At 40.2% G+C, this 17,753-nt stretch overlaps 2 protein-coding genes across 2 annotated transcripts in view; one reads left to right on the plus strand and one right to left on the minus strand.

Moving 5' to 3' along the window:
• LOC101999158 (olfactory receptor 2A12-like) overlaps nt 1–17,753 on the plus strand; it is a 77,996-nt gene that overhangs the window by 44,877 nt on the left and 15,366 nt on the right. The gene's annotated exons all lie outside the window — the stretch shown is intronic.
• Nucleotides 5,245–6,191, minus strand: LOC101980796 (olfactory receptor 2A12-like). The gene is given in 2 exon segments (XM_005353424.2): nt 5,245–5,273; nt 5,276–6,191. Coding segments are annotated over 2 exon segments (945 nt in total).

A 17,753-nucleotide genomic window follows, 5' to 3' on the forward strand; every position in this document is an offset into this window, starting at 1 on the left:
TGCTTGCTTCCCCTGATTCAAACCTCACCATATTCTCTTTGAGTCCTAGGAGCCCACCTGAGTCAAAGGGAAACTGTAGATTTTTCTGTATACATCTGGCTGACCTCTGGGAAGGTCCCTTGACCTATAGGTCAGGAGCAGCTATCAGCATCAGCAGAGAACTTGGTTAGAGTTGAGGTTCAGCTATGAGCTTAGATGATTAAGCATGTGACATACATGGCAGAGCCAGCCTCCACCCAAGAGACATGGTGAAGTTCTGGTGCTGGCTGTGCCATTGTCAGCTGTGTGACCTTTGCCAATTTCCTCCTCTCTCTGTGGTCACTCTGTATTTATCTATGAAGCAGTGAGTTAGGATCATGATTGACAGGATCTGGTTAGCTCTTCTGTCACTAAAGGACAGAGTGGCTGTTGTTGTGACCTGTTCTCAGGAAGGTCACTTCATGTCTCTGAACCTCATTTTCAAGATCTGTCCAAGGGAAGGTGAATGTTTATCTGGACTGTACTGTCTCTTCTGAGTTATTAAGTGGGTCAATGGCCTGAATGAGAAGAGGTAGTCTGTTGGGTGCAACTGATGCTTAGCAACAGCACTGCAGGGGCCAGGCCAGGGGCTGAAGCATCAACTATCCCGTTTGGAGAGTTGTGGTATAAATACACCATTCCATGTCAATGTCATGACAGTCATGACATGTGTCACCAAAAGGGTCCAAGCCTGCACATTGTTCTACATCTTTCGCCAAATGAATCCAGTGTAGTAGGTAGTAGCTTTTAGCTCCAGACTGCAGTAAAATGTGGATTTGAAGAGACTTGAACATGCATTGTTGTTATTTCAGGGGTCATTTTCAATGCTATGAATCAAATTCTATGCCTCACATATATTATCTAGTCAGGTGCTGTGTATCTGAGCTGCGTTCCCAGCCACACTGTCTTTAATCTCAACACAATAGCTTTAATTATAGTTTTAAGTAACTTTTAATATTGACTGTGTTTCAGGATCAGCTCATGGTTCTGCTGTTACCATGTTGCTTTTTAGGTTTTTGCATGATTTCTTGCATTGGCACCTACCCATCTCTTCCTTCAAATGCGGCCGGCAATGTCTTTGTATTTTGGTCCAATCCTTGCAGTGGCTGTCTGAATGTTTGGGAGCTTCTCTTGGTCTGTTATGTACTGTCAATGTCTGTCTCAAGAAGCCTCTGAGGTCTCTCTAAGCCTGCTCCATTGGTCTTCTCTCCTGGTTCACTCTCTTGCTCCTCTCTCTTGGTCCCTACAGTGTTGTAGCCAGCTCTTGGTCCCCTGAGTATTATAGTAAACTCTTGGTTCCCTCAGTATTGTAGCAAGTTCTTACTTTTTTGGTATCATAGCAAGCTGTGTTTCAGAGTTCTGCAGAGGTCACAGGAGGATAGGCAAGTTTGGAGGTGGAATGGTGATAGTAGTTTGCAGGGTATGGTGGATAGGGCTGGGTAACTGGGGGAGCCTATTTGCAGGGAACTTTCCTGCTGGCTAGTTAGAAAAGCCAAGGGAGTTGGAGGAGAGGCCTGGGTTTTTGTCCCACTGTGGAGGTCCTAGAGAGTGAGGTGTCCCACCACATGGCTGCTCACTCACTTCTTAAATCCCCTCAGTATTGAAGCAAGCTGTGTTTCAGAGTTCCACCGAGGTTGCAGGAGAATAGGTGAGTTTGGGGCTGGGGTAGGGATGTAAGTTGGAGGGTCGGGAGGATGGGGTTGGATAATGGGGGAGCCTACCTGCAAGAAACCCTCCTGCTGCCTTGCTAGAAAAGCCAAGAGGGTTGTAGGAGGGGTCTGGGGTTTTGTCACACTGTGGAGGTCCTAGAGAGTGGGGTGTCCTGCCATGTAGCTATTCACTCCTCAGTGTAACTTTTAACCACGTTTTAAATAAAACATGTTTTAAGACATATAAATACAAGTTATTAATGTGTGTACCTACAAGTTATAAAGATCTGAGGACAAACACAAGTTATCAATTTTTCTCCCTCATTGTGCTGCCATTCGTAGTTGTGACATTTTCAAAAAATTGCTAATAAGCTATTAAACTAACTCTTAAAGAGTACCATACTGCAAAGTCAACACTATAAATTCTCTTTGGTCATTTTCTAAAGATACTTTTCATCGTGCAAAAACATCTATCACAGTCTTTTTGGCATAAATATGTTGTTGTTTATACAATGTATGTGTCTAAAACTTATTTTTTACAAAAAAAATTTTTACAAAATTTTAAAGAATTCTTATGAGTTCCATGGAGTCGAATTGAAAGATTCACCTTAAAGAAGTCAGATACTCCCCTCTCTCAATTTCCTACTTCTGATACACTCCTCCTCAGTTACCAAAACCCAAAGAAAATTTTTTTCTTTATATACTTAACCATGTTCTCTGCTCTGCCAATACCCTGCCAGGTCCAAAAGGCACCAAACTGTTTCACACCACAAATCCTGGACAGGATTGAAGCAACCAGATACCCCAGGACATGACCAGAACCCAGCTTTCTCAGGGTTTCCCAAGACTCTGACATTCACAGATCAGCAGGAAGTAGTCTTCAGTACTCGATGCCCTAACCCCCTTAACCTGCTATGCCTAACTCCTTGCCTTTTTATTATAAGAGAAAGATGAGAATGTTATAATTCTGCTGGCCTTCCCTGTCCTCTGGGTACTCTGTCCCTTTAAGAGTAAGTTCTGCCCACCCCCAATCTCCCCCTTTCCACTGATCTGGCTCTTCCTCTCCTCTCTCTTTTTCTGTCCTTCCTTCTTCTGAAGATTATCTCCCTTCCTTCCTACCCTCAACTCTCTCTCTCTCTCTCTAGATAGATAGATATAGACATAGAGATACATTTCTCTCTTCCATCCATAATCCCCTTACCCTTATAGCCTTCTCAATACCCATTAAATAAACTCTGTACCCAAGCTCACTCTGCAATGCATATCTGCCTGTCTCACACCCGCCACAGTCTCCCACCCACTGGCAGACCTGCCAGGTTTCTGCTGCCATAAATCTTTCATCCTTGTGGTTATAATCCAGTTCTATTTTATGGGATCATTATGTGGAATGTTTAGGGGGTTCAGTCGGACACCAGCATTCTCTCATGCAAGGCAAACAGCAAAATGTTGGATGCCCATCTGGTTCTGGTTCTGGTTCTGTTTGAAAAATTTTGTTTATTTCCCATGGAAAGTTTTGTTTGCTTTATTGGAAACTTTTATCTGTACTTTCTGGTGTGTCCATATATTTTGCTGCATTGCTTGTCGTGTTGGAAAGTTTTGCCTGTCTGCTTATTACAAAAGTTGTTTCCCCTGTTTCATTGGGAAGTTTGTCTGTATTTTCTGGTGTGTCCCTTAAGTTTGGTTACAACCATGACGCTGAGACACAAATAGGTAAGATGTTTTTGCTCTATCTGTTCAACAGTCACAAGGCTGCTTTATGACCAGGGCTCAGAATTTTTCTCTGAGCTCGCTAGTCACTGGATTCTGGTTAGCGGGACGTCAGGTGTCTTTCTGGTGTAGATAATGTTAAAGAAAGCTGGCTCTATGTTGGGGACTATAGACCCCCAGACCCTGAATTTCCTGTAAACACCTTGCTTTTTCCTATGTTTGCAGCTGCTCTGATCATGAAACAGGGGAGTGGTTTCTGGTGGGTTTGCAGCTGAAATCCCGAAAGCTAGGACATGGTGGTTGGTCAGGGAAGACACTATATAAGCCTCCCTGGTGCACAATAAAGTTGGTATTCTTGGGAAATTCAAGGATAATCCATGTCTCTGTCTCTGTGTGTGTATGTTCCTGTCTCCAGCACCTTGCCCGGCTCACAAACCATACCGTAGATTGCAGAGCAGATGTTAAGTTACAGCTCTAGAGTTAAATCATGGCTCTTACTTCATGAGACCCAGGCATATTTAAAAGCTTTTGCTATATCTGGTGTCAGTTGACCCACCTGGCAAAGTGACAAGGGAAAGAAAGCAAAGCAGAATATCCAATATATTAGATTTAGTTTATATGAAAATCTGTACCTCAAGATTTATAACTGTGAGTTCAAGGGCAGCCTGCTTTACATCATCAGTTCCAGGACAGGCTCCAAAAGCTACAGAGAAACCTTGTCTTGAAAAACCAAAAAAGAAAAAGAAAGAAACAAAAAGGAGAAGAGTGAAGAAGAGAAGATGGAGAAGTACTCAAAAGATTCTTACAAAGAATTATTTTTCGACTCCTACAAGAAAACAGACTGCTCAGCAGAACATCACATGATATATAAAGTGTAAACACCCACACCCTGAATCACAGAGGGATTTTCTAATTGGCTACTGGGTAGATGATAGGAAAATGATGCCCACCACCAAAGTGTAGGAAATGAGGCAGCAGAAAGCAGGCGAAGGTGATACAGGCCCTCGGATGCTACTGCCACTTACAGCAGGACTTGGATATGTTGTGATGAAATCCAGAGTCCTTAATTTCTAATTTTGCATCATGTGACACACACTGCAGAGTTCAACATGTTTATCTATAGACCACATTGAATTTGTATACGAAGTTTAGTCTCTGGCCTGTACCAATTCTATTCTACACACCATTGATGTGTTTTTAATTTTAATAATAGCAGCCTTGATGTACTACTTAGCATATAGCACCTCAGCCTCTAATGTTTCCATTATAATGTCTCTAACAGTTTGTTTCCTGATGGTTTACAGGCATGCTGCTGCCATCTGTGAGTATACATCAGGCTACATCCCTCCTGTTACTCACTCACTTCTCTGTACTATAACTATAGATACCAGTCTACAGTCAAATGACTTAAGTTGCTTCTCTGTGGTAGTAAAATATTTCCATCCTCTTGCTGTCAGGCTGGACCATGATGCTTTCATTGGCAAAAGAATATATGCAAAGGCACTGGTCATTCCTGGGAAGCTGACACATCATGAGATTTATCTACGATTCTTTTCCTTCTGTTATAGAATGCACTGGATACAGGAATCCTCCTTCAGGATGGATTTAGCTACACAAGATCACTCCCAATCTATAACTAACAAATGTGAGCAATAATCAAGTCTTTCTATTTATAACCACAACCACAAAGATTACTGAGATGTTTTTAGTTAAACTGTATTGTAATGTATTCATTAAGACTGTCATCTTTGTTTCAAAAATATTGCCCTCAGTTATTAAGTAGTTATGTTGGATCAAATGCTCAATGTTGTTTACATACCACAAAGACACTGTCTTTGTCTTCAACACTGAACAATTATCCAATGTTCACCTAAGATTCAACATTCCACCTACCATATCCATCATCTTGAGAAATGCTCTCTTGATGTCTTTGTTCCTCAGGCTGTAGACCACTGGGTTGAGCAAGGCAGTAAAGACATTATAAAAGAGTGAGATCTGTTTGTCATGCTCAGGGGAGTAGCTGGAGTTGGGCCTTAGGTAGATGTAAGTGCATGGACCGTAGAAGAGTGTGACCACAGTCAGGTGGGAGGCACAGGTAGAGAAAGCCTTGCAGCGGCCCTGGGTGGATTTGATCTTGAGAATAGCCATGGCAATATGAATATAAGAGGCCACAATGAGGGAGATTGGGACAACATTTATGAAGACACTCATGACTAAATCCACTATTTCAATAAGATGAGTGTCCATGCAGGCCAAACTACGTACTGAGGGTCCTTCACAGAAATAATGGTTGACTATGTTAGGGCCACAGTATGGAAGCCTCATGGTGAAGAAGGTGTGTATCAGAGAGAAGAAGAAACCACAGACCCAGGTTCCAGCTGCCAACCGTATGCACAAGTCCCAGGTGAGGATGACAGTATAATTCAATGGGTGGCAAATTGCCACATACCGGTCATAAGCCATGACCACAAAAAGGATACACTCTGTGATTGCCAGTGCACCAAACATATACATCTGAAGCCAACATCCAGCAAAGGAGATGGTCTTGGATTTAGCAAGAAGATGCACCAACATCTGGGGAATAGTGGTGGTGACATAGCCCATATCCAACAGGGCAAGATTACAGAGGAAGAAGTACATGGGAGTGTGCAGATGTGAGGCCAGGCAGATCAGCAGGATAATGAGCCCATTGCCCAGGACTGAGCTCAAGTAGATGAGAAGGAACACAATGAAGAGTGTGTTGTTTGTCACAGAGTCCCTGGAGAAGCCAAGCAGGATAAACTCAGAAACCCAGCTTTGGTTCTGTCTTGGAATCATCCCAATCACTGGGCCTGTAAGAGAATCACATTTAACAACATGTTACTGGATAGATGGCAGGCCAGCAAGATGGCATCTACAGAGGTAGGAAGGCTGGAGTATTGGTTCTGAGCACACTGCTCAGTTTCTGTGCACCCTTCCCAAATTTCCCAAGTTTCCCAAGTTATGTGACCTCCTCATGCCTCAATCTCTTCATCTATAAAACGAGGATGATGACACTCATGTCTGGCATTATTGTGAATATCTAAAGTGACTCACAAAGCTACTAGAAACACCATGTAACACATTACATGCTGTATGAACATTTACTCTCTCATACCAGGGATCCCCACAGTGAGAAGGTACTGACACCAATTGAAATGATGAAGACTGGGTTCAACTGAGAGACCCTGCCTCAATGAATATGATGGAGGGAAACTGAGGGGAAACCCCATACTAGTCTCTGACCCCCATACACACACAGACATGCGTGCACACAGATATATGCAAAAGAGAGAGTAAACAAATTGGTGACGGTAACAGAACACAGCAGACACAGACCCATGCACACATTGCCTTATGACTGATGACATAAGTTCACACTACAAGGCACCTGGGACTTGATAGCCTTTCCAAGAAATGCAGATGAGCTGCTATTCATGTGATAAATACTGTCTTTAAACCCCTACCTTCTGCTGAACCCACACAAAATCAATTCAAAGCGTATCATAGATATAACTACTAAGTGTAAAACAACCGGATTTTTTTTAAGTCAAGCCATATAAATATCTTTATCCTTTTTGGGGATAAAGAAAAAATTCTTTAAAAAAATTATGGAAAAGTACTTACCATAGAGAGAAGAATGGCATATGAGAATGAGTTAAAAAGGTGTATGCCAAGAATTAAAAATTAAACTTGTACATAAACATGAAAGCAGCCTTCCCAACAAAATAAGAGAAAAGAACCTAGGACATTCACAAAGAAGTCTATCTGAATGATTCCTGACTGAGCATAAAAGCACTCAGCACCATTGCTCACAATGTCAATGCCCACTCCTACTACCCTAATCTCTGCAGCTCCCACCACCTCGTGCCTGTTGGGGAATTGCTGATAACACTGTAAACCCCAAGTTTGTATTTGAGTTAATTACATAAAATTAACCCTGTGTCAAGAGATTGAGTCATCAACTACTTGATGTAAAGTAACCATAGAGCATCAGAGGGTATCTGGAAGAAACAGAGAGATGCACAGGAAGTAGTAGGGAGGGATTTTTAACATGATGAAGGTTTTTGTTTGGCAGAGCAGAAGAATGATCCTTACAGAGATGCAAGCAAGGAGAGAAGTTAGTAAGCTAGGTGCTACTCAACCTCTCTGAACCATGAGGCTTTCACCCCAGTCTTTGAACCTTGAATCTTATTTATGAATATAACCATAGAGATTTAAAGCTAGCTTCAGTGGCAGCGGCAGAGCCAGTGACTACAGGAAGAGAATTCCCACCAGGCTGTGGCATGTGTGTCCAGGCCTCTTCCAGAGATGCAGGAAAGTAATTGTGGAGTCAGGGTTGCTAGCTGAAATAGCAGCAGATTGAGGTGCAGTCACTGTGCTGAGGATAAACAATGTTTGATGCCCAATGTGGGTCACAACCATGTAGACACAGAAGTCAAGACAGCCAGATCTGCCACAGTTGCTGCCTGGCATTCTCTGCAGGAGCATTCACAGCAGGGGACAGCTGCTTGCTAGGACTCTGAAAACAGGTTACAGCTTGAAAGTTACAGAAGGGGTTTCAGTTCACCACAGACACCACGGAAAAACTGAGAAGTCAAAAGATTTGGTGAGATACCTGGAAAGTTTTTTAGGAGAGGAAATATCATAATGCAGAGTGATAGGGCCCACAATGCATAGTTCTATTATGGATGCTTTGAAAGTGAAAATTTTAAATGATAGGATAAATGATTTATCTGGGATTGACTTAATGTTGATGGTAGTTACAATCATCTTAGTAATTACTATTTTATCCTTTAAAAGTGGTTTGTTAACCATATCAAATACAATGTGACTGATAATATACAAGCCTTAGAAAGACTTATCATTGATTAGATACAAACTTTAGAAAGACTTACTGCTGATGAGATATAAACCTTAGAAAGAGTCATCAATGAAAATAAGAAAAATTTCACTGATAACATAAAGGCTTTAGAAAGACCTACTAATGAAAATAAGAAAAATACTTAGACACAGCAGAGAAATTTAGAGCAGAACCTAATGTCCCATTACATTATGAAACTGAAAAGGAGCAGCCTCAGGTTATTACAAAACCAACCTTAATTTTTCCAGTTACTATACAAGAATGAAGACCAGATGATAGGTAGACACAGGGCTATGCAGAAGTTAATGTAATCCAGTAGAGATGCTATATTTAAAGAGATGAAAGGAAGCAGTCATTTCATATCGTACATATTCATCTTTTGTGAAGCACATATTAAATTCATGAACAACAAGGAACATAACTATTCCACAGACTGGAAATATTTAGTTACAGAAATATTACAAGAGGTTTCAGTTACAATGAAATATATGGTGGAGAGAGGAAGCTAGGATCATAGAACAATAAAGTAGGGCTAGAGGTAATGAGATTAAAGGCAAGGTCAGCACTTTTGGAGGAACGGATCTGAGATACAATCTCATGAACATGATGATACATGGATAGGAGAAGTGGTTTCCAGAGGTTTGAGGAAAAATCAAAATGTCAAATGTTATAATTGTGAGAAGCAAGGTCAATTTAAAAGGTATTGTAGACAGGGGCATTCTTAGAAACAATGTTTTTTTCTAGGAATAATCTATTGAGAATGTCCCACCCTTCTGGATTATGTGGAAGGTGTGGAAAAAACAGGCATTGTGCTAATGAATGTAAGTCAACAAGGAACAGTCATGATTATCCTTTGCCATTAGGAAACTCTGTGAGGGGATTCTCCACAGGCTGCCAAATTTGGCCCGTATGCCAAATCTGGTTCAGTTGTTGCCTGCCATCTGAGAGGAGAATCCTTCCCAGAGCAATTAAAGAATCTAATGGCTAATGGTAAGAAACAATACTGCTCTGGCTAATAGAACAGCTAAAGAAGAGAAAACCTAAAGTTTAGGAGAAACTGGAAAGCAAGCATTTTTGCAAACATCTATAAAGGAACAAAGACCAAAACTGAAAATATTAATAAATAATGTTGTCATTGAAGGTATGGTAGACATAACTGTTGATGTAACAATAATTTTTATCAGAATCTTGGAATCCTAATTGGACTTTCCAGTATGTAAATATTCAGTTTTTAGGAATCAGAAATTTATTTCAGGTAAATCAGAGCATGAAATGAGTCAAATGTATAGGGCCAGAAGGACAGAGAGGAATATTAAAACCAAATTTGTCTAACATAGAAATGAAGTTTTGGGCACATGATTTGTTACAAGAATGGGCTGCTCAGATTAACAGTCCCCCAATCTGAGAAGCAAACCATAAATTAATATATATTTCTGGGAAAAATATTAGAAGGTTTTATAAAGACCAATCACTGAAAATTTAGGTTGGAGAAAAATAGGGCCCAATAGCTGCTGATACTTAAAAGGCACTAACAGCCCTAACTTTAAAATAGTTTAAAGACAAACTGTATGAGTTTCTCAATGGTATTTAACAATAGGGAAACTGTAGGCTTTAGAACAGCTGGTATACAAGCAAGTAGATGCTCAGCATAGTGAAGAATCACCAGCCCTTGGAATTCATTTGTATTTGTTGATAAATAGAAATCTGGAAAATGAAGAAAGGTCACAGATTTCAAGCTGTTAAACAATTTAGAATTCTGTTGCCTTCTCTATTGACTAAGGATGGCCTCTTATAATTATTGATTTAAAAGATTGTTTCTTCACTATACCTTTACGAAAAAAGACAGTAAAAGTTTCCTTCACAGTGCCTACTTATAAAAATTCTCAGCCTGCTAAAATATATCAATGGAAAATTAGCCCACAGAAAATGTTAAATAGCCTTATACAGGGCCAATATTTTGTAAGTCAGCCATTGGAAATGATACAAAAGCAATTTCCTGAATCTATAGCTGACCATTGCATGGATGATATTTTGTTATCTGACTCAAAGTAGATACTTTAGAAAGAAAGCTTGAAGAAATAAAGAAAATTTTGCCTTGTTGGAGATTACAAATTGCTCCTGAAAAAAAGACAAAGAGGAAATTAATTCTATTAATTATTTAGGCTTGATGTGGGATCCCCCTCTGTATGCTATGAATAACAGTGGTTAGTAAAGAGCTGTTTTGAGCCTATGGCAGGACAGAACAGAACTAGGCAGAGAAAGCTAGGCTGTATGCTGGGAGAAAAGATGGTGGAGTCAGAGAGAAGCCATGTAACCCCACAGGAGATAGACACCAGAACTTTACCCAGTAAGCCACTGCCATGTGGCAATACACAGATTAATGGAGATGGATTAAATTTATATATAAGAGTTAGCCAATAAAAATCTATTGTTAATGGGCCAAACAGTGATTTAAATAATATAGTTTCTGTGTGATTATTTCAGGTCTGAGCTTCTGAGCAGCCAGGAACCAACAAAGCAGCCTCCTTCCAACATAGGCAATATAATAGGTTTATAAAAAAAATTCGATGTCAAAAGTTACAAATGAGAAGGGATTGACTGCAAACTCTTGATGACTTCCAAAGATTCCTAGGAGACATTCCCCATTTATGGCCCACTCTTGGAATTAAACTTGATAAACTGATTGATTTAAAGAAAACCTTAGATGATGACAAGCAGTTAAATAGTCTCAGGGATTATCAGCAGAATCTGAGAGATAATTTACTTTGATTGAAGAGAAATTACATGACACATGTGCATTATGTGGATCCTAATCTTAACTGCATTCTGGTGATATTACTCACCAAACATTCCCCTAGAGAACTTTCAATGCAGAGGTATGATACTATCTTTGAATGGATCTTTTTACCGCATGAACTGAGCAAAAAATTAAAACTTATGTAGAAAATGTTTCTGAGGAAAGTTTAGGCTTGTCCACTTAGTAGGAATAGACCCAGAAGAAATTAAAATACCTTTTAACAATGACAAAATTGACAAATTATTGGAAAAGGGTGAGCCATGGCAAAGAGTTTGTAGTAATTTTTTGGGAGAGATTAACAACAACTATCCCAAAAGTGAAAGAATTTGACTTATAAAGAGAGCTAATTGGATTCCTGCTGGCATTTTATGGGACACACCAATAATTGGACCCCCTACATTTTATACTGATGTAAATAAATAAGGAAAGTCAGGTTGCGAATCCAAAAATTTAAGTAAAGTGGAATAAAACCCTTATGATTCCATCTAAAAGTAATAATTATATGCTATTCTTATGGTACTAGGGAATTTTAAAGAAGATCTCAACAAAGTTACTGATTTGCACTGTATAGAAAGAGCTGTTTTGCATATTGAAACTGCTGAATATATACCAGATGATACAGAATTAATTTATTATATATTTAGGTACAAGATATAATCAGGAATAGGCATCATCCCATATTTATAGCAATATCTGACCCCATATAGAGCTTCCAGGTCCTATAGCACAAGGTAATACAGAAATTGATCAAATATTGATTGAAAATGTGCTGAAGGCCTCAGAATTTCATAAAAAATATCATGTCAATAGCAAAGATTTAAAAAAGAATTTTTCTATCACACGGCAACAAGCTAATGAAATTGTAAGATGTGCTACTTATTCTTTGCACAGCCAAACACCATTATCCGCAGGAAGTAACCCAATGACTACTCAAAGGAATAAAATCTGGCAAATGGATGTGTTCTATTTTATAGAATGTGGAAAATTAAAATATGCACACAATATCATTAATACTTACTCAGGTTTTCAATGGGCAACCTTTTGGGTTCAGAAAAGGCTGATTCAGTAATTATACATTTGCTAGAAGTTATGACCATCATGGGTATACATGCACAAATAAAGACAGACAATGCTCCAGTATATGTCTCTAGGAAAATGAAACTTTTTTCTTATTATAATATAACTTATATTGCAGGTATACGACACAATCCTATAGGACAGGCAGTTATAAAGATCAAATCAAACTCTAAAGGATATGTTAAATAAACAGAAAGGGATAAAAATACCCCCCCCCCAAGAAAATAGATTTCAGAATGCTTTATTACTTTTGAATTTTCTAAATGCTAATGAGAAAGGAACAACAGCTGCAGAGAAACATTGGATAGTAGAAAAACTATGGAATTAAATCAGCTGCTATACTTTAAAGATGTACTGAACTCAAAATGGAAACCAGGACATGTATTATGATTGGCAAGGTGTTTTCCTCTGTTTCCATGGGAGAAGAAAAGCTAAGAATACCATCAAAATTGATAAACATTTGATTTGAACAAGAGACACCTCATAATTTTTAAATTTTAAGTGAACCATAAGCTTTTATAAATATGAGCTTATATTAAAAATAAACAAACTTCAAAATTAAAAAAAAGAAAACAAATTAAATATAAAATTTGGACTCATCAGGATAGGCTAGGTAGTAAAGTAGTTTCTCTGAATTTACCAAAAACAAATGGACTAGGCATTGTGAATGTAATCCTTAGTTGATAGTTTTATGTTAAAGTTAAAACATTTCCTTTTGAATTAGACAGTGGGTGCAGGGGAAGTTGGGGAATATTCGGTCACACTGTGAACCTAAATTGTGCATTTGAGTTAATTAAAACAAAAATAACTCTGGGTCATGAGACTGAGTTAGCAAATAGTTGGCAAAAGTAATCTTAGAGCATCAAGAACACCTGGAAGAGATAGAGAGACACACTAGAAGTAGTGAGGGATTTAGGATGGTGAGGTTTTGTTGTTGTTGTTGTTTGGCAAGGGTAAGATGCTTTCTTTCAGAGATCAAGGAGAGAGGGTGAGCTCGATGTTATTTAATGTCTCTATGCAGCAAGTTTTCACCCCAGCCTTTGAATCTCGAGTCTTATTTATAAATAGAATAGAACAGCAGCAGCAGCAGAACTCGTGCATGAAGGAACAGGATTCCCACCAGGGCTTCACCTGAGCAGCTGAGCAGCTGCCAGAGAACCAAGCCAGTAACTGTGGAGTTGAAATTGCTGGCTTAAGTAGCAGTAGATTAAGGCAGAGCCAGTCTGCCAAAGGTGATACAACACAGACCTACCAAAATGACTACAATAAAATATGCTTCTGGTGATGAGAGCAGCTGGAACCAATGGGAGAAAGGTAAACTCAAAAGATCCTTTCAATATATGTTGCAGCAGATGCACATTCCCTGCAACTGAACACAGAGTGCATTATCCAGAAGTCTGTTATGAACAGGATTTCCACACATATACTTATGCATGTCCCACATGTGATACACAAGAGGGATTGCAAAACACTATCAAAATGGCATATTGAAATGGGCAAAGAGGAAAGCGCCAATCACCAATACAAAGGAGAATGCAGAGATTTCTCCCTGGGCCAGGGAAGAAATATCAAAGAGACTTTAAGTGCTCCTCAGTCTTCATTTCCCTGATCCCATCATCTCACACGGCCATTAAGCCACCTGATAAGGCTGAATGCTATCATCCAGGTCAGAAACTCATCATTTCTACCTACAGTCTTGTCAGCCGCTCCATCCTCTCCCTGCCTCTTAGTATCCTCATGTGACTGCTATAGTGGGGATTGGTGCAGAAGGTGGGGAAATATTACTCTGGATCTGTCTGGGCCCTTTAGAGAGCTCCCAAGCCCAGTGATGTGAGTTGGATGAACAGGTCATTCCTAACCTATTGCCCTGTTACGAATAAGACTCAGTGTACATCTGTCTCCTCCACATCGTCTCCATCTGCACAGAAATCCCCATGCAAGTGCTCTTGGAATCGTGCTTGGCTCTGCTTCTGTCACATCGTGAGGTCCAGTCCTAGCTTCTCATCACGGAGGGGGGACCACCACCTGTACTGTGCTGCCCACACTGTGACCACATACACCCTCAGATCAGCCTGGAACACTTGCCTGACTTGTGCGACCACCTGCCACCCGTAACCCAGGAGGGATACAATCTGAATTTCTTGTTCACTGACCAGTTGCAATATGAAGAACCTTGAATGGGGTGGATACCAATTTTGACACTGAACAACTTGGACAAACATTCTGTTACTATTGTGTTACCTGAAACCCCAAACATCTAAGAAAGAATTATCTCAGCTAGAGTGTGGCTATATGGGTGACTTCCTCACCTTTACAATTATAAAAACAACAAACATTTATTGGGTAAATTGTACCAATTCCTCTATTATCTATAGCTTAAAATAACAATTCACTGAAGGAAACATTGTCACCACTGTGTTATAGGAAAACAGCTAAGGCTTGGAGCAGGAAGTTTGTTTCCGATTAGGGCATGGAAGAAGTGGAGGTTTAGATGGTGTGACATAGGAGTCTGGCTTCAATTACCTTTTCTGCTTCTCGCACACATGTCCTGAAGTGGGGAGGTGAAGAAGGCAAAGTCTACCTTGTTGAGCTTATTGAGACTCAGCACAGGTCAGAGCCCTCCTAGGACAGAGCTGATGACTAGACACACACCAGGTCTCCTAAGGAGATTTCTCCTCCTGTCTGAATGTAGGAAGCCACTGGCTGTACTTAAATGCTCAAGGAAGCAATTGATGGAGAGTTCAGAAATTTTGGGTAATTTGGAACTTAATAAACTTTAAAAATTCCTGCTTCACTTCTCTCTCTCCTCTTTGAAATACAATTCCCAAGGCATGGCGTTTGACACCATTATGCTGAGTAAAGTCATTTATGTTTTATTACACCAATACCCTCTGCCTTCACTGACAGTGCCCTTCCAATGAACATGGTTCAGGCAAGAAATCCCAGCACTAAAGAGGTGAAGACAGTAGGATTGCAAATTCCAAAAGAAATCAGACTATATGGCAATTCTTTGTATTGGACAAAAAGACACAGCCATTGATGGTGGCTTGAAGGTGTTATCCCAGAGCTTAGAAAACTGAGGGTCTGAATATTTCATTTCTTTTTGTTTGTTTGTTTTCTTTACTTTCCTTATTTTTTCTTAATTTTCCAAGACAGGATCTCACTAGGTAGGTCAGGCTGTCCTGGATCACACGATATAGCCCAGGCTGTCCTAAACTCACAGAGATCCACCTGCCTCTCCCAGCTGCTGGAGTAAGGCATGCACCGCCATGCTAGACAGAGGATCAGGATTTTAAGGACAGACTCGGCCACACAGCTGTTCAAGGACAGATGAGGTTATAGCAGACCCTGTGTCTCACAAACCAAAGAGGAAAATTCCCATGACTCTGCCCCTCAGCACTTCAGATTGTCTCTGTGATGGACAAAAGTTCCTTTCAACCCTGGCCATCACTGCTCATTCTCAGATGCAGTTTGCAACTTGAGGTCTTTGAGTTCAGGACATTGTATTGTTTGTTCCCAATATCTGTGGATAATGTGACTCAAAACAAAGAATAAGTTCTCCTTTCATGGATTATGGGAGGAAGGAAAATGACTTAGAGAATGAAGGGAATAAGAGAGTGGGAGCAGGCAGTGAGGGAAAACTTTAGGATAACTTTGGAATGGATACACAGAGGACTTATATACAGGTGGTCTGGCTACTTCTAATCTCCAGCCCCACAGATGCCTGGTCCCCACCCACAAGCCCATGACCAATGACCAATTTACACTACTGTATCCAATACAGTGTCACTGAGTTTCAATATCTTGCTCTTATGGGAAAGAGACTAACCAGGAAGTCCGCGTGAGACAATTGGGTGTGAAAGTCCAGATTCCCAGCAGCACAGTCTCCAGAAAATGAAGTTTCTGTGAGTTTAAAGGGGCCCGAGTCGCTTGCCTTCTCCACAGAGAGGAGAACAGCTCCTGGCGATGTTGCCTATAAGATCCTCAGACACAAATGCAGCTCTGTCATCTTGCGCTCTTCCCAGTGGAATGGACTGCTGGGTTTTCATGGCTCTGCCTCCTATCTTGGCCCCCAGGAGAGACGGGAAAGGGCTGTTTCTATTCCCATTAGAGATTCTTTGAATTCTGTAAACAAGAACATTTACCAGGAAGAGACTCTCGGGGACACACTGCAAGGAAATAACTCACATGTGGAGGTGTAATGACCTCTTTGTTTTAAAAGAATTACTGAAGAATATGAGCAGCTCAGAGTAAAGGAGGTAAAACAGTCACAGACTGAAATCCTCATTACTGCCCAAACCCTGAACTCAACTTCCAGTAAGACCATAATTGAGTCAGAATTGAGTCAGTAAGACCGTATTACTTCCTAAGCCATGTGTCCAGTATCTGCACCAGTCCTGCCCAAGGGGCTATTTAACAGTCAACCATGTTCCATTATCAATGGAGGTCAGTAGAGTCATACTGCGAGACCAAAACAGGATCTATACACCTCACTAGTTGAGGTGTCTGTTTGCAGTTAAGACAGTTAGGAGTAAGCTCCTGTTCATCCTCTCTCAGCAGATTTCAGCTTGCATCACAGACACCATCTAGAAATCAACTGTGGACTACAAATTGCTCCAAGGTGCTGTGAGCTCTGGACTTGCTGAAAGCTGATGTGCACCAGTCCAGCTGATGTGATTGCTTCATTTCTGTTTAGCTGGATCAGATAAGCAGATGCTTCTGAAGAAATTCCAGTGCCTGAATCCCCTCCCAGCCTTTTGCTGGTATTCCAGCATTCCGGGGCCATTATTATGACGTCCTATTAATAGTAGGAAGTACTTACAGAAGAGAGTATCTGACCCTTTGTTCTCAACAAGCTGGAATTTGAAAAAAAATTGTATGTCTCTGACATAGGGGACAAAATGTCTGCCTTGGCATACATTAAAGATAGCTGTTAAAACCAAATATGCCCAGATCTGTCAATAGACAGATTCATTTTCTGAAGTAGTTCTGCAATATGATGGGCCTTCAACCTACTCTATATAGAAAAAGGAAGTACTATATGGAAATAAAATAAAAGTTTGGCTATTATACAAATATGCTCAGGAATCATTAGAGATTCTTTGTCTATCTTTAAAATTGTTGCAAAAGGACATGGTCAACAAGACAAAATGACAGCCTACAGAATGGGAAAAGATCTTCACTAACCCTACATCACACAGAGGTCTTATCTCCAGAATATACAAAGAACTCAAGAAATTGGTCATCAAAAGAACAAATGAAGTAGAAAGAAAAAATGGAGTAGAGATCTAAACAGAGAACTCTCAACAGAGAAAACTAAAATGGCTAAAAGAAGGAAACTTGAGGAAATGTTCAACATCCTCAGTCATCAGAAAAATGCAAATCAAAACAACTCTGAGATCCCATTTTACACCTGTAGGAATGGCCAAGATCAAAAACACTGATGACAACTTATGTTGGAGAAGTTTTGGGGAAAAGGGAACACTTCTTCATTGCTGGTGGGAATGCAAGCTGGCACAACCACTTTGGATGTCAGTGTGGCAATTTCTCAGAAAATTAGGAAACAACCTTCCTCAAGACCCAGTAACATCATTTTGGGGTATATATCCAAAGGATGCTCAGT

Source organism: Microtus ochrogaster, chromosome 10, assembly GCF_000317375.1.
Source record: "Microtus ochrogaster isolate Prairie Vole_2 chromosome 10, MicOch1.0, whole genome shotgun sequence".
Taxonomy (NCBI): domain Eukaryota; kingdom Metazoa; phylum Chordata; class Mammalia; order Rodentia; family Cricetidae; genus Microtus; species Microtus ochrogaster.